Source organism: Oxyura jamaicensis, chromosome 6 (assembly GCF_011077185.1).
Source record: "Oxyura jamaicensis isolate SHBP4307 breed ruddy duck chromosome 6, BPBGC_Ojam_1.0, whole genome shotgun sequence".
NCBI classification, from domain to species: Eukaryota; Metazoa; Chordata; class Aves; order Anseriformes; family Anatidae; genus Oxyura; species Oxyura jamaicensis.
Window position 1 is genome coordinate 18018866 of NC_048898.1, and position 16094 is coordinate 18034959.

At 44.4% G+C, this 16094-nt stretch overlaps 1 protein-coding gene across 15 annotated transcripts in view; it reads right to left on the reverse strand.

Annotated features, from left to right (window-relative positions):
• The window catches only part of ARHGAP22 (Rho GTPase activating protein 22), a 147695-nt gene that overhangs the window by 8804 nt on the left and 122797 nt on the right, over positions 1–16094 (reverse strand). For 13 of the 15 annotated variants that reach the window (XR_004751959.1, XM_035330260.1, XM_035330262.1 and 10 more), the window contains 4 exons: positions 12065–12197; positions 6450–6523; positions 4525–4661; positions 9–906 (listed from right to left, as the gene is read on the reverse strand). Coding sequence is in view for 14 of the 15 variants with exons in the window: in XM_035330260.1 (XP_035186151.1) it covers positions 9–906; positions 4525–4661; positions 6450–6523; positions 12065–12197 (1242 nt within the window). In the remaining variant the exon portion in view is untranslated. The remainder of the gene's footprint in view (positions 1–8; positions 907–4524; positions 4662–6449; positions 6524–12064; positions 12198–16094) is intronic. The other 2 variants (XM_035330269.1, XM_035330261.1) reach the window with 1 other exon arrangement.

Sequence of the window (16094 nt, forward strand, 5' to 3'; positions counted from 1 at the left end):
GACATTACCTTTTGATACTGGTCTCGTACTCAGTCCTCTGCTTGCTCAGTTCTGTCTTTAGCTCCACCACCAAGCTCTGTAAGGCTCTAGAGCATTTGACAGAGTCTCTGGAAGCTGCAGCTGGGTTGCTCTGTTCGCTGCTGCTGCTGCAAGCGTCAAACCTGTCGATGCTGTTCTCCAGATCTGCAGTCTTGACCTCACTCTGAGACAGCGAGCCCTGAGTCATCCACTCGGTCTGGAGAGAGCTTAAAGCTGAGGAGTCACTGGCCCGACAGGCTGGGCAGCTGCTGACCGAGTCCACCACGGAGATCTCACACGATGATGTTGACCACGTGGTGCTGGCCATGCTGTGTGTGCTAAGGGAGAGGCTGGACGAAGGGACGTTGTCATAAGTAGAGAGTCTTTGGGAAGAACATGAGTCTTTAACGCGTTCCCCAGAGGCTGTCCGGCGGTGGCCTCGGAGCGAGTACAGTCCGTTCATCAGCCAGTTCCCACTGGAGGAAAGGTTGGGGATATCTAAGGATGAGCTGCCCAGCTTTGGACTCACAGACCGTGCTCCCGGCTGGCGGAAGGAGTATTTCCATGGAGGCAGAGTCTGCACCCTTTTGCTGGGGCTGGTGGCAGGCTGAGTCAATTTGCCGCTGCGCTCTGGAGAGGTGTTTTTCACCACGGGTCCAGGGGTGGCCTCTGGTGCTACAGCATTGCCAGAGGGCGAATCAGCAGGGCTGGGAACGCAGCTTTCTGACCTGTCCTCCCCATCCTCTTCGGAGATCCACTCCACAGTGTTGCGGGGACGCACGGGTCTGATTTCCAGCTGGCTCCCTGGCACATCTGCCTGAGGAACAGCAAAGATTCGGCCCTGCTCACTTATCAGCACTGTCATCAGGTGCTGCACCAAGGAGGTGCCTGCAGGGAGGAAACAAAGGCAAAAATTCCATGAGACATGGCAGACCTGAGGCGCTGACTTCCTGTCTGTGAGATGCTGTTTGAGCTCCTTGTGAGGCTGGCATGTGCAAGTGTGTGCAGCCGACTAGTGTACTACAAGTGACCAGTAGCAATAATTAATAAATGGGTTTGTTTAAGGACACCCATGAGGAGAGCAGAAGAGGACGACGCCTGGAGTACATCTGTACCACCCACCCCATGGCATGGGGTTCAGAAACAGCACCTATTTCAACATGTGGATCCACACAGGACAGCACAGCTCTGCAGAGATGCATGCTGGATCCTAAACACACTGATGTGGTGGTGTGTTTAGGATGTGGGATGGAGCAGCTTTCTGTCTGGATTCCAAAACTAGCAGGTTTCCACTGACTTGGGTATCTACATTGCACCTACATTCACAGTCTAAACGGGCCCAGAGCTAGCATTCACTAAAGCACCAGAAATTTCAGCCTAGGCATTCTGCTGCACTCCTGCTGTATAGAGAAACTTGGGGAGAGAATAAGACCTGTATGGCACACGTAGCTGCACGCAAGGGGGAGAAGATACGTTTTGTACCATCACTATCGACAGACTGGTGTTCACTTCCAATCCTAGTAAAGCATTCAGCAATTTGAAATGAAACCATACTCATGAGGAAACATGTTGAAATACAAGATGGAAGGAAATTAGACTTCAAATATCCATTGAAGAGTGCCATGTACAGGCAGCTTCTCAGACATCTGCTGGGAAAGAACAGCATAGCCCAGCAGGATTATGGAACACTGATGACATCTTTACTGATATAGAAAATGAAAACAAGGAAAAAGGGGTTCTGCTAGGTTTCTAATAATTAAAGACCCAAAGGAAACAGTAATTTTAAAAGTAGAAGTTAAATATAGGTCACAGCCTAAAGCAACCAAGTATACGTTTTTTAAGATAGGACAGCAAAACCAAAAATGTGTTGCAGGAACATAGGTATGAGTAAACCTCGAAAACTGGAACATAAGGTGCCATAGGGAGCTAGTCTACTGGAACAAAGTTTCCTGAAAGAGGCATGGGTACAACTACCTCACTGCAGACAACAGCTAGCAGATTCTCAAGGTGACCGACTTGATTAAGAGGCGTTTCTCATTGTATTCAAACATAAAAAAGTAGAAAGTGTATGGCAAGTGCAGAAAGAGTACTTGCAACTGTACAAATCCACAGAAATGAGTTGCCACTGCTTTTCAGTACAGTAGGCCATTACAGACTAACAGAGAATATCTCCTACCAAACCTAATACAAAGTATTTTCTACGAATGAGAAAAACCTTAAAGAGAGCAAATATATCATTCATTCTATGTTTACTTATCATCTCAACTAAAGAATAAGACTAACATTCAAGGGTCTGCAATAAGAACCTGAACACAATAATGAAGCCTCAGCCTGGCAGCAAGAGGTATTAAGCTCACCTACTGCTTGCATTTAATGTCTGTGGATGTGCAAGAGAATACACCTCTCTGGAGATAAGGTCATGCCTAACAATGTAGCTGTCAAACTTCAGATATTTCTATTTTAAATTCATGGTTTAAGTTTGGAGAGATGCAATAAAGTGCTTTTTGTTAAGAAGTGGCAGCAGTCTTTCTTTGTATTTATTAGCCCTATTACTGTGAAGCTAAAGAAATTTTATTAGGAGTCTTCCCATTGCTCCATTATTCCTATTTAACCAATCTTCTACCTTCTACTCACATTAAAGCAAAACATTCCCAGTGCTGTTACATTTGGTTTTACTATTAAGTCTAAAAATCCAGCCATTGGATCCCAATTTGTCTCCAGTCCACGTCTCTGTTAATACAGGATTAATTCTAGGTCAGGCCACCCCTACTGTCTTTATGAGGACTAGGAGAGGCCATGGGGCCACAGCATCTGTGACATCTGTGCACCTACAGACAGTACAAGCACCTTCGCCATCAGCTGAACCGTATAATGAAATGCCTTGGGTGAGCTGCCAAGCCCTCCATCTGTACCAGTGAAACAAAAGGAACTGGCTGGCCAAGGCTCTACGAGTCTTGCCCACCACCGGCCAACCGGCCACAAGGGGCAGTCACTGCATCACGCAGTGCAGGGCCGGCCCAGCTGTCCCCACCTTTATACCCCCAAATAGCCCAGCATCAGCTCCTGCACTCCCTTTTTGTCCCCCTCACATTTCGCTAAGGCACTGCTGCTGCTGCTGCACGGTCATACTGGCACTGTGAAGGATTTCCACCACACAGAACATGACAGGAGCTGTCACCTACAGCTTGCAAGCAGTGCCAGGGTTGATTTTGGGCATGTGGGCACAGCATCCCCCATCTGTGCCTAATGCCAGATGAATCCATCAATTCTTTCTATAGGCTTGCAAGGATCCCACAGAACTTGCTGCAGACGCCCTGCCAAAGCTCACAAGCTGTGCTCCATTGCACGTGGGAGAGGCTGTGCCCCAGCCAGAGATCCTTCCCTGAGCATTTGCTGACCCCTATGGAGGTAGATAATTTTCAAGCTTCAGATTTTTACATATTCATCAGAAGAAAGGAGAATTCATACCTGCGACCAAGTCCTAATTGTCTGGTGCAGCGAGGTTCAGCAGAGTCCCAAGCTAGGGCAGTGCAGAAATAACTACAGACTATGAGATTTTATTTTTTTTTACAGTTTTTTTTTTTTTTTTTAATTTCAATAAAACAGTATTGGGTGACCCCTCACCGCATGTCTCATCCCATTGTTTCACTTCCTCTTACTCTGGAGTCCAACTATTCCTGCAGTCTAGCACAAGAAAGATGCAATGACCGAGCAATTACAGCAAAACCTGATGACAACAGTCTGGTTTTCCACCTTATCTGAACCCTAAACAGATAAAAGCTGTCCCCTCAAAAGAACACACTTTACAGCAAATATACCCAGAGCAACTCCGTAATTAGTCAGGGCCTAGGAACACACTTCTCTTCCAGGCTTGGTTTTAATTTTTTCCTTTTAAACTCAGGAAATCAATATACATGCAAACACCTGAGATATGACTGGAATATTTTATATTTTCTAACATATTGTAAAAACATTTGAATTTACCAGTGATTTTTCACTTACTCCTTGGGTTCTGTGAAGATCTGACCCCTACGCAGTCTCCTTGGAAGACGACACTTCTAAGACACCTACCTGTAGCCCCTGTAAGAACTGCAGTACCTCCTTCATTGTGCACTGGGGGTCCCTTGCAGGGAACTAAATGCACCAAAATGCACCAATGCTAAACAACTGTAGTCTGGTACTTAACATGGTCCTTCTGAAGAACATTTGACCTTTCATTTTAGCAATAGGTTCAGACAGCAGTAGGTTTCACACAACAACTTGCAACAGGGCAGAGACATCTCCATGTAGTAGAGAGGAGAGATGCTCCCACACCAGTGGCAAGTGGGATAGCAGCGGCCACGCTGGTACATCCACTCCCAGGCACCGATAAAAGGGATTGCTTGCCTTGTTGCTGACTGTGACACTCAACAAGTGACACGACTTCCAACAGCTGTATGACTTTCAGCATATTCCTGCAGCCCCAAAACACAGATGCTGTGTTACCTCAACAACAGGAGTACCTACCTTCCATCATGGTCACGGGATCTTCCATTTTGGGTCGTAATATATTTGGTCCAAATACTGTAGCCAGGTTCTGGACACTCATCTTGTTAATGCTGGAGTGAGCCTGAACTTCATCAAGGAACCTTGAAAAGCCCCCCCAGAAAAATCATAGGAGGAGAGGAATATAAAGTAAGTCGCTTCTCATACTTGTAGACATTCTGGGGCATGAACAGTTTTGTCCCATGCTTACACAACCCAAGTATCTACAATGCTCCTATGGACTAACCACAGCTCAGATACTCAATAACAATCCCCAGGTTCCTTGTTTGAGGCAGGACAGGATGGCTTCTGCCAAAGGCACTTCTGGGTATGAAAATACAGGTTTTCATATTTTATGGGATTTTTTCAGTTATACAAAGTGGTTTCTGTCAGCTTTTACCTACAGATGTAATAGAAGTAAAAAGACATTTCACTTCTCTCCTCGTCCTAGAACTAAGCAGCCTGTGGGAAGAGCTTCATTTCCTGAATCTGACAAAATACAGATAAAGAGCTTCCTGTGACTGCATCAGCTGGGCAAACATCAACACGTTAAAAAGACTATATGCAAGCCAAAGATAGCACACGAAGAAATGCAGACAGACTGGCTATCCATATGCATAAGCTGGATATCAGCAGAAAGTTTCTAACAGTTAAGTTTGTAGTTTGGAACAGCCTCCCAATAGGAACTATAGCTGGCTGTAACAAACACCGACATAGCCTGCAATTAGCCTCGTTATGAAAAGGACCATAGAACATGGAACCACTCGAGAGCTGGAAACAGGTCTCGGTGGCCTCAGAGGTGAACAGTCTCGCTCGACCTATACTCTGTTTTCTGAACTATTGCTCATTTTGGGGTGATTAGAGGGGTTTTGGCAGTCAAAATGTTTCCTCGTTATTCTGTACTGTTTGGTTGGCAAATTTTTGAATGCTTCTGCTTGCAGTCTGACTTTTGTAGGAACTCCCATTTTTTATGTGGCTTCCACTGTGCTGAGGCCCAAGAACTCTCAGTTCTCTTCTGTAAGTCAGAAGTAAAATCTACTTGCCTTGCCTTTCCCCAGTTCTTCATTTAGAAACACGTATGATTATATTCCCTTGCCTCAGACACTCACTCTGTGGTGCTAAAATACTAATGCAAATGACTATAGAAGCACGTAGCAAGGCACAATCAATTTTTCAAAGCATTCAAAGGCACATTTCAGAAATGCTGAAATGCATCCATACCCTTAGGAAAGGCTTGGTATCTCCTGAATAAGGCACAGGCTTCATGTCAGTGTTTGTGTCTACTCCCTGCTGTCAGTGTTTGTGTCTACTCCCTGCTGTCAGTGTTTGTGTCTACTCCCGGCTGCAGATGTGCAAATCCCACTAATGATAAAAAGACTTGGAGTCTACCATGAAGCCCACGATACAACATGAAGTTAGTCACATTGTATTTGGGGTAACAGTCCATTCCAGCTCTCAAACCATCCCATCCCACTTGGAACTGGCAGAGTCCCTGTACTCCAAGCCACTCCCATCCCCACTTCCAAATCACAGCTGAGGTCAGACTGGCAATTCTATCTGCTACTCAGCTTGCGTTACAAGTACACCAAACTCCAAACATGCAGTTCCTGGAACTACGGCCTTTCTTTATTGGTCTTTAAGTGCTTCTGAAACAGACAATACAATGTATTTCCATCATTATTGATGCCTGCTGCCAGGGCTGTGGGTGACAGCAATTTGCTTGGCTGATGCTCTTGGTTAAACCAAGAGCTTCCTTCAGGCAGGCTGCACATCCACCTCCACATAGTTTATAGGAGCAGTAAGTTATGTGTAAGTGGTGTTTGAATATTCGAACTTTCAGAGTAAGTGATTTGTATCTGTGATACAAAACTTAGTGACTTTTCCAAGTGTTAATTCATTTCACTTACTTGCATATGTATTTCAGGAGGTTGTAGTTGGCTTGGGGCAAATTCTTCACCTGTTTAACCAGTTCCTGTGTACCCTGAGGGACAGGGAAAACAAGAAAGGAGAACTATTGATATAAATAATGCAAAGCATATGTGACTCTTTCAGTGCTACAACGTCCTCTTTCCAAAGTCAAAACCATGAGCAATAGATGATAGCACAATGAGGCTTTTGGTTTTGTTTTTTAAAGAAGGCATCATCCACTCTGTTGTTCCTTACCTCTCAGGTGGGAGCATGAGTCCCACTCCCAAGTTTAACAACCCCAGACACATAATGGCTGTGAGCACAAGGGACCTGGCTCAGTTTTGCTTCCCGCTAAGCTCCTGCTTGCCTTGATGCAGGGGCAGTACCTGACCCTGCTTCAGAAAGTTGTCCCAGGTCTGGTGCAGAAGACTGATGCAGAAACTCTCTGACAGCATCAAAACCCTGTTAGTTGCACTTCTAAAGCTTGCAAATACCAAATACGCCACAGTATTATTTGATGCCATTACAAAGGTCATTTGACCAAGCTCCCCCACCCTCCCTATCTACTGTAGGGCTGCACAACCTCCCCCAGCCTGACAGAGGTATCAGTGTGTCCCTTGGTTCAGAGATGGAAAACTAAGGCAAGGGAGACATAAGGAATCCTTGCAAATGACAGATCTGCCTGGAAGAGAACCAGGAGTCATCCAGACCAATTTCTGTCCCAGCATGCACAGGTGCTCTTGAACAAGACACAAATAGCATTGTGAAGATTTATTGCCTTCCTGTAAGCAGAGACTGAGGTGTGAGGAGAATGATTCATTACTTTGATGGGATTAGAACCAGTGGTCCCAGCAAGAGAGATCCACTACATACGGTATCCAAACACTGGAGTGCCAAGACAGCTCTATATAGGAGACAGCTCTATATAGGAGTGCTGTTGGCACAAAAAGCAGCAGAAATTATCCCAGAGGTACATCACTGCCAGGATCTTTCCCCGGACTGAATGTTAGCTGGATTTTTTTCTTTAAAATTCCAGCAGACAGGAAAAAAAAAGGAAAAAAAAAAAAAAAAAAAGCAGCTGGGCTGTCTAGAACAAAAGGAAAACCACCCACTCTGCAAACCACTAAGTCAGCATGCTTATTCCCCAAACACCAAAAAAAAAAAACTTTTGTCCAGAAGAAAAAGGCTGCAGAATTCTTGAAGTTAAATCACAGACTGGAATACTGAAACCCCAACAGCCAGGACTTGACTCAGTTCTCCAAATCAGTGCAAATCCTCTTGTCACTTTACTGGTTAATGTAAAAACCTTCAGCTAGGGAAGCCTGTGAGACTTCAAAGTCTGCTAATAGGAACTGGTACCAGCAAACATGACTTTTCTGCACCCAGCCTACCTGAAACTTTGAGGCACTGAGCGTGCTACAAACACGTTGCAGTAATGCTGAACTGAGCAGAAGAGAAGTTTTCTTTAAAAAGCTAACAACATTCCAATTTGACTACCTCCTTTTTAATTACTTACTTCTATTTGCAGCCATTCTGAGCTGTGACACACTTCCTCATAAACTTTCTGTCTTTCCATTAAAATGTAAGATGAGATCTGCTTGAGGAATGACTTAGAGCCCTGAAGGTACTTAAAGCATATAATGAAAATCTCTGACTCAGAAGGCTATTGTCCTGCCGCAGTCCCACCATCACTTACTTGTTCCTTTCAATGCAGTTACCCGGGACTCTTGCTTTTTGAGACAACTAAACTTTCTGTGCGAAGACAGATATCCAAACACATTTGTGAAGAGTGATAGCTGTTAACTAATGAGAGAAGACTGCTAACTACTGATGGAGAAATTTCAGAAGCAGTCGGTTCAAAGGCAGAAAAGATTTGGACTTTCATTTCAAACGTTCCTCTATTTTTTAGGGAATGTCAGGGAAGGGATAGGGATTCTGTTGGCCTGAATATCCTTCAACTAATAAAAACCTGAAACTAAAAAAAAAAAAAAAAAAAAAAAAAAAAAAAAAAAAAAACAATACTTAGAAGTGGTAAGTCCTTTTAAATTCCTCAGGTTAAAAATCATGCCAGTTTAGTAGAGACAACAATGAAGATGCTAACAATAGCGACAACAATGGAGACGCTAATAAAAGACCGGTCACTTTTGAAAATCTCAATCCCCTTGCTTGAACTTCTGAAAACATTTGAATCAAGGGAAGCTGCTATTCATGTGAAGGTTAAGGTCAGTTTCTCAGATCATCCAGCTTTCAAGTGAGGAGTTTGAACTAGACACCACTGAGCTAACAAACCTCTGTCTTGACTTTTACTCTGTAACCCAGTTTATTTCAAATACAGAAATCAGAATGACATTTGGCACTGTATTTCAAGTGCTCTGAATTAAAATATCGCAGCTTCTCTGGATGCAAGAGAGAACTTTGGAACTGAAAATGCAGGCAGTTGTGAACAGCTGCAAAGATGATATAACGGTACAGGGCCCTATCTGAAAGAAAAAATGGTTCTAAAAATTTATCACCCATGCTCTGTCACAAGACATCACAACAATGGGATTACACAGAGAGGATCATTAGGTTCATCAAGGCGCGAGCACCTGCCAGGTTCCAAAAAAATAGAAAAGCTCCCTCTCCTGCTGCAGGCATCTCAGGAACTTAGCAGCGCTGCCCCAGGCCTGTACCCACCAGCCCCCGACCAACAGATGCCGAAGGCTGAGCCCAGGAACACCATGGCACGAGTGTAAAGAAAAACACAAGCTAAAAAACGCTGCATTGCTAACAACTAGCACAGCACAGGTCATGCTCCGGCTGCAGCTGAACAGGCAACAGAGGCACTGCTCTGGCACTCATCATTACGGCACTCTGCAGTAACAGCTCTTACCTCCTTGAAAATGCTCCTCGATGTCTCATTTACTACAGATGCATGTTTTCCAAGGAGTGGTCCCAAAACCAAGGATTTTGCAATGCATGTAACATTGCAAACTAACAGGGAGTTTCTAGTTGGGCTGAAAACTAACAACGTTTCAGATGTTCCCCCAGATTCAGTTCCCTCTTTAAAAATCTCAAAGCTGTGTGCTCAGCCCACGTGTGCATCTCTAGAGCATAGGCAGCAGTGAAGGCTAAAATGCTGCCATGTCAAATCAGTCTGACTCAAATTTGAGTTTTTAGAGATTTGAAGATCCTTTGTTCATTCTTAAATCCTTCCTCAAAACCACGTGGGATCCGAATCAAATCATTTTTAATGCTGCAGCCCTGCTGAGATACCCGGAGGCCTCAGCACAACTCCACGACTCCGTTAAGTTTCTGTTTGCGTTCCAGCACCAGAGATTGGTTGGGTGCAGAAAGAAGACAAACAGCAGTCCATGAAAAATGGAAGCCTGGGACAATGCTGGAGTATTTTTTGATGCAGATGAAATCAGGCCAAAGATTGTAATAATTCCTATCTACATTCATAATGTAGCAGCACAGCAGCACGAAGTACCAACTGTTTTATCTGAATTGCTATTTTGCCCTAAGTAATTCCATTTTTATTTTGGGGGTGGAGGAGCTTCAACTATAGAAAATATTTGAGTCAAAATGTCTCATTCAAAACCTCCATATGGAAAATGAAAACAAAATATTACTTCACATTCAAACAATAGTTTGCATTTTGTTTTTGTTGTTGTCGTTGTTTTCGCCAAAATGAAATATTTGACTCTGAAATTTTCTGAATTTCAATGAAACCGCATTTTTCAGCAGGGGGACTTTCCAGGTGGGAGGCGATTCAAGCCCTACAGGCTGGGGATGACTGTTCCACGTGCTCCTGCGCACGTACAGCCTCTCCGCCCTTGGTGTGTGCACTCCACCTTCCTTTCCAAAAAAAGTAAACAGCCCTTGTTGAGGTTCCAGATTTTCCTGACCAAACAAATGGCTGTTTACAACAGCAGCTTAACAAGGCAACTTGTGCTACCAGCAGTACTGTATTTTGCAAGCTTTCACTTCAGCTCTCCAGTGCTCCTCATCTCCTTTCTAATCCAAAGAGAATAAAGCACTACAAGACGTTTCAGTCTGGCCGTGCTCCCACAAAACCAACACAGATGCTGCTTCCCAAACTGCTACAGCCTGTGCAGGCAGAATCAGACAAACTACGCAGCTAATAAGCTGAGCAGATATACAATTATGTTTGCCCAACTTGGCACTGTCTCTACTCTTGTGCAATAGTGCTTAATGGATCCAAAACTTGCCAGTCTGCACACTCTACGACCAAAATGAAACCAGCTCCACTGCCTTAGAAATGCTGCTGTTTCTGGTGAGATCAGCCATTCAGCTGTCTGGAGCAGAGTGACCTGCAGAGATGTCTGAGGTGCCTGTTAACAAGGCAGAATACGAGCAAGTCTTGGAGCTAGCAGACACATACCTGTGTCTATTAAGAAACACCCCCGGTGCACCGACACTGATGTGGATATGTCCAGGACACAAACCCATGTCCATGCGTGGCACTACACAGTGTCATGCACGGTTATTTGCTTTCTCAGAGGTGACTAGAGAACAGATTGTGTGAGTGCAGATAGCAGCAAACTTGCCTTTTGCCCATACAAAGCTGACATTACCAGACACGCTGTATTTGATGCATGAAAACAATCTTCTTATGGGCATCACCAAGGACTGGATCGCCCCATAGCCATCTGCCACTTCAACTAAAGGTAAACCCCAGTCTCTCAATAAAGAGCAGTTTTTACAATCCCCACCAGACAGAGATGTGAGCACGCCCTTGAGGCCACACACAGAAAAGGGACAGAACTGTGGGCTGTGACTTACAAGCCCTCAGGCCTTCGCTTCTTTAGCTGACATAAGTAATAAGGCTTACAGCTTTAAACCCCTGTTTAGAAGGTGGCACGGTTCCACCCACATTAGACCAGATCCAACGTGCCTTTGCAGTCAGCAAAGAGCTCAGGCACCACCACACAGGGAGCAATATGGACGGAACAGATCAATCAGTCATATTGTAAATTATCCTGCTCCTCCCAAGCAGTGAATCAAAATTTCCATGATTGCCACAGACCTGGAGGTTTTTGTCAGCCCCTTCCCTTGCCTGGAAACTAAACAGAGGAACATCACAGGAAAAATTTGGCAAAGTATTCACACAGCGTGATTTCTGCCATTGGGGGATAGTATCGTATTCTGCCCTTTTATAGCATCTGTCCTTTACGAAATTCAAAGATTGTCACACTGATCAACATCTCAGCCACCAACAACTTTGGGATGCAGAACATACTGTTCCAATATATGGCACTGAAAACATAGAAAAAGGGAGTGACTTCATAAAACTTGCTCATGAGTCAACAGCAAGGCTGGGAAAGGAACCCAGATCTCCTACCTTACATCTCTTACTAATTATGCTACAGAACAGTATTGTTCAGAAGAAAGAAGCACCAGGCTACAAGACTGACTTCAAAACAACTCCCACTTCAAGCAGGACCCTGTGATAATGCCCACTTCACAGCTTTAGGAAAATGCAAGAAAAATTTCCCAGGAACTTCATCAATTTTAAATTAGAACTGAAGAGTGATGAGAAGGAAGCTGTACTACACTGAGTCTTGGGAATGACCTTCAAGGTAGGAGGCAGATTAGAAGGACCACTGACCTCTCCCTCATCTTTTGAGAGTAGCTGTCCACAAGAAAGAAAGTCTTCATATTTGGCAAAGGGGATGACAGGCTCTGGCAGCTCTCGAAGGTAAAGCTTCAGGAGGGACGCCACAGTGTGAACATCCGTGTTGCTGCAATAGAGAAGGAAGGAAATTTAGAAATCCGTGCTACCCCAAAGCCTGACACCTTCTGGGGGGATGGATCAAGGTCCTTCTTAGGGACAGGGACAAAGCAGGCACATGAAGGGGCGTATTTCTGCCACGCCTCTGTATGAGGCAGGAGGCTCTACCTGGAAACCGGGAGAAACTCCTGCTCTGTCAAGATAAGAATGCACCTCAGGCCATACAAGGGATACTTCTGCAGTATTGCTTAGGGTAGGGTGGTGCTATGGTTCCTCAGCCCATGTGGATCAGGAAGGTAAGCAATACAGTCCAGGCAAGCACACAGCGATCATGCAGCACTGACAAAAGAGCTCTGCATCCTCATGCAATCAAACATCACCTCTGATCTTCTCACTGATCCCTCCTGCCTGATATTCTCCCCAGCCAACACTCACTCGTGCAATGGGCCAGGCTCCCCAGTGACTAGCCATGTCTTCAGAAAAAAATGTAGGATGCTGTATTTCCCCAGGCCCTCTACTGCCATTTGTCGTGGCTGCACAGCTTCTGGGTCACATCTCCTCCCCCAGGCTGGGCTATCCAGTACTACCTAGCCCGTATTCAGATATCAGCTTTTCTTTTCTCTCCCATTCCAGGAGCTTTTTTTTCCTCTTCTCTATCCTTTGCTTTAAGTTGTGGTTGAGGTATTAGATCCCATAGTGAAAATGCACCTGTTTTCCCTTTCCATTTCCTATCCAACTTTCAGTTTATGACAATACCTCACCCATCTGTACAGCTTTGTTAATCTTTGCAGATGACCTCCTCAAAGATTTTGACCATTGGAAATCTAAACAGACCATGCCACAGGCTCCCCACGACCCACCACTGCCCTGACATTCTTTAAAGGAATCCGGGAAAAAACACATCAGTAAACAACAGAGCCTCAAATCCTCACCTGGACCTAAAAGCTCAGTATGTTTATAAACAAGTTTCTGAAATGTAATCAGCTCTGCCAAATACTTTGCCTTTTGCTACTGCAAAAGACAGATACAAGGGGCTCAGCAAGGCCCTGGGCTCCTTACAAGCTACAAACCACAGGAGACGGCTCAGCTCTGTTTAGCAAGCAGGTCGGTAGTGAGGTTATCTGCATTCGCGGTGTGGAAAGGTAAATTGAGGAGTCTCAATTTACATCCCTATACACGGACTCTCAAACCTTCCTGGATCAAGCCCAAAAACTAAGATTAAGTTTCTTTCCTCTTGTTAGCATGGAAACCTAAACATCGCTGTTACCCACGAATGACAGGAAGTCACAATACATTGTTAGGGCCACCTAGATGTTGTGATGAACAGCTAGCAGTTTCTCAGCATGCATTTGGGAAAGACTATCCATCCCGTGTGATCCAATGCATTCACAGCCATCTAAGTTTAACATACCTGATCTACAAGGTGACTCTTCAGTTCCTAGCCCACCAGAAATATCACAGCCCAATTTTCTATGAATTTTCATCTTATCATTGTCTCACTTCAGTTACTGAACTACCTCAACCTCCAACTGAAGTTGATTTTGTGGTCAAGCCAGTGGTTAGGAGGTTTTTCACACATGGATTCCTAAGTCTATGAACTTATCTCTCAGAGCAGCCGCTCCACAGACAAAGTACACAGAGACTCACAGTTCTACTATATTCTGATAAGACTCTGAATTTAATTTTCTTGAGGAACTCCATCCTTGTTATTTTACTGAAGCTTGCCAATGATTTTCAAGCTGTTAGGAAGGTAGAGAGAAAGACGGGCAAGCATACTGGTATTAGAAACAGATAAAATAAAACAGGACAAATTGCCAGAGGAAGCTGCCAGTAGTTTAATATGTACACATATTTGACCACTTGCTATTAATTTTGATGGCATTCCTATTCAACAACTCTGTCATCTTTGAGAGTACCAGAATTTTACATAGTGGCTCTTTTTTCAGTTGATTGCAAATGCTTTACAAACGAGGTCAGTACCCTTATTCTTTTAGCATGAATTTTTAGGCATGGATGGTGAATATGACTATCCCTCAGCAGCAGAGGCCAGACTACAGCCTCAGATCCACTTGCTGGAGCTTACTGTTTTACCACCAAGGCCATGTGAAATCCAGACAAAATGTCAGTGACATGGACGTGCAGTAGGAGCAGACTGCTGTAGGTGCTTCCAAAACAGCATCTTGACCTTTCATAAAAACCTGTACCTGCATTTAAAACTGGAAACCCAAGCCTTTTAAAATTAGTTATTTTAACTATCAGTCATTGCAGACAGCCACCGTGGGGCAGGCGGGCTCTAGCATTTGGAAGATGAAGCAATGCTGAGCTCATTGCTGATGCAAGACATCTAAAAGCATCGCCTGCCACTTGGAGAAAAAAGGAAAAAAAAAAAAAAAAAAGAAAAAAAAAAGGATATTCTGGATATTCCTTCACTGCCCGATTCAGATACAAGAATATAGATTTCATACTTGCAGAAAATTGCTGCTGCTGCTTACTTGTTCTAGGTCATACACGGACAACTTCAGTTACACTGAGAAAATTATGCTTGCTAGGAGAGGCACTTCACTTGAAAAAGGAACTGCCTCTCCCTTGTCCCTGTCTGTGTGTATTGATGTCAAAGATCAGAGAGCTGGGCCTGCAAGTTGCAGCGGTCACAGGGGCTTCAAGAGGAAATTAGAGAAGAAAGGCAGTAAGTGGGGGGACCCTGGACTGTCACACTGCTCGGGTGCCACCATGCCTGCTCTAATTCAGTGCTGAACCTTGAGTTATTGGATGTCAGATCAACTACCCAAAAGGCAGGCATCCCTTCACTGCCCCTGTTAAAGGCAAAACCGCTCACTCATCTATTTTACCAGTTCAATGCCCAAGGTTCTTTCTGCTTTAAAAATCCTGGGGGTAGGCTTGGCTTACCTTCTTGACAATGATGTTACTATGGATTAGACTAAGGTAAGACATGAAAGTGAAACTGCTGTTTCTAATTGATTCCATCTGTAGATACTCCTGTTCCAGAATGTGTTCCAAAACAACTCTGTTCACTTCCACGTGAATTAAGACAATTCTAATTCTGAACCAGAACATCCAGATATTTAGTTAAAAATCAAAGATTCTGTTTAAGAAAAGATGAAGTGAGACAATTTGGCAATTTCAAACTATTTTTTCAGGAAAATATCTCTAAATATTTGACGCTTCCATTTAGGGAGAAAATATTAACTGTGGTTAAGAATCAAAGAAAGGAGGATGGGTGGCCTAGGAAGCTGAGGAAAGGGAAGAATTAGAAGAATGTTCACAATAAACTCAAAGGATATTCTTCCCAGGATGAGAGCAAACAGTGCTGCCCATGTGGGAGAGTGCTAATTCTTCCTGCAGCAGTTCGTAGGGACAGTATGGGCAACATTGAGACTGACTGCAGGTCCAGGGGGAAAGTGATCCCCTAGGTTAATATGCTGGCAATATACTAGAGGCTGCTACTGTCACCTGTGAAATCCATCCTAAAGAGTTTCAGCAAGAAATGAATCCTCGTCTCCAAGTAAAGTTCCCAGATCTGATCCCTCTCCTGGACCTGTAATAGAGATTGAGCCAGATCTATGCAGTGGCTTTGGATCCAAACACCCCTGGAGTTCAAGGACTCTGACAGGGTTGAGTCCATTTCTCAAAGGACTGTTCAGGTCAGCACACTGCTGACTGTCACACTGGGTAGCATGAGGATATAAGAGAGGGAAGGAAATGTTAGTTACAGAGGACGGACAGGATTTGGCTGCAAGGCACTGAGAGCATCCACCCTCCTGATGATTTGACTACCCGGGCTCAGGGCCAAGGCAGAGAGAGTGCAGCTGAGAGCTGCCCCCATTCCTTGCTGACCTTAGACAGAGCTGACGCTTCCTGTGGGAGACAACATTAAGCTGGAACTCTA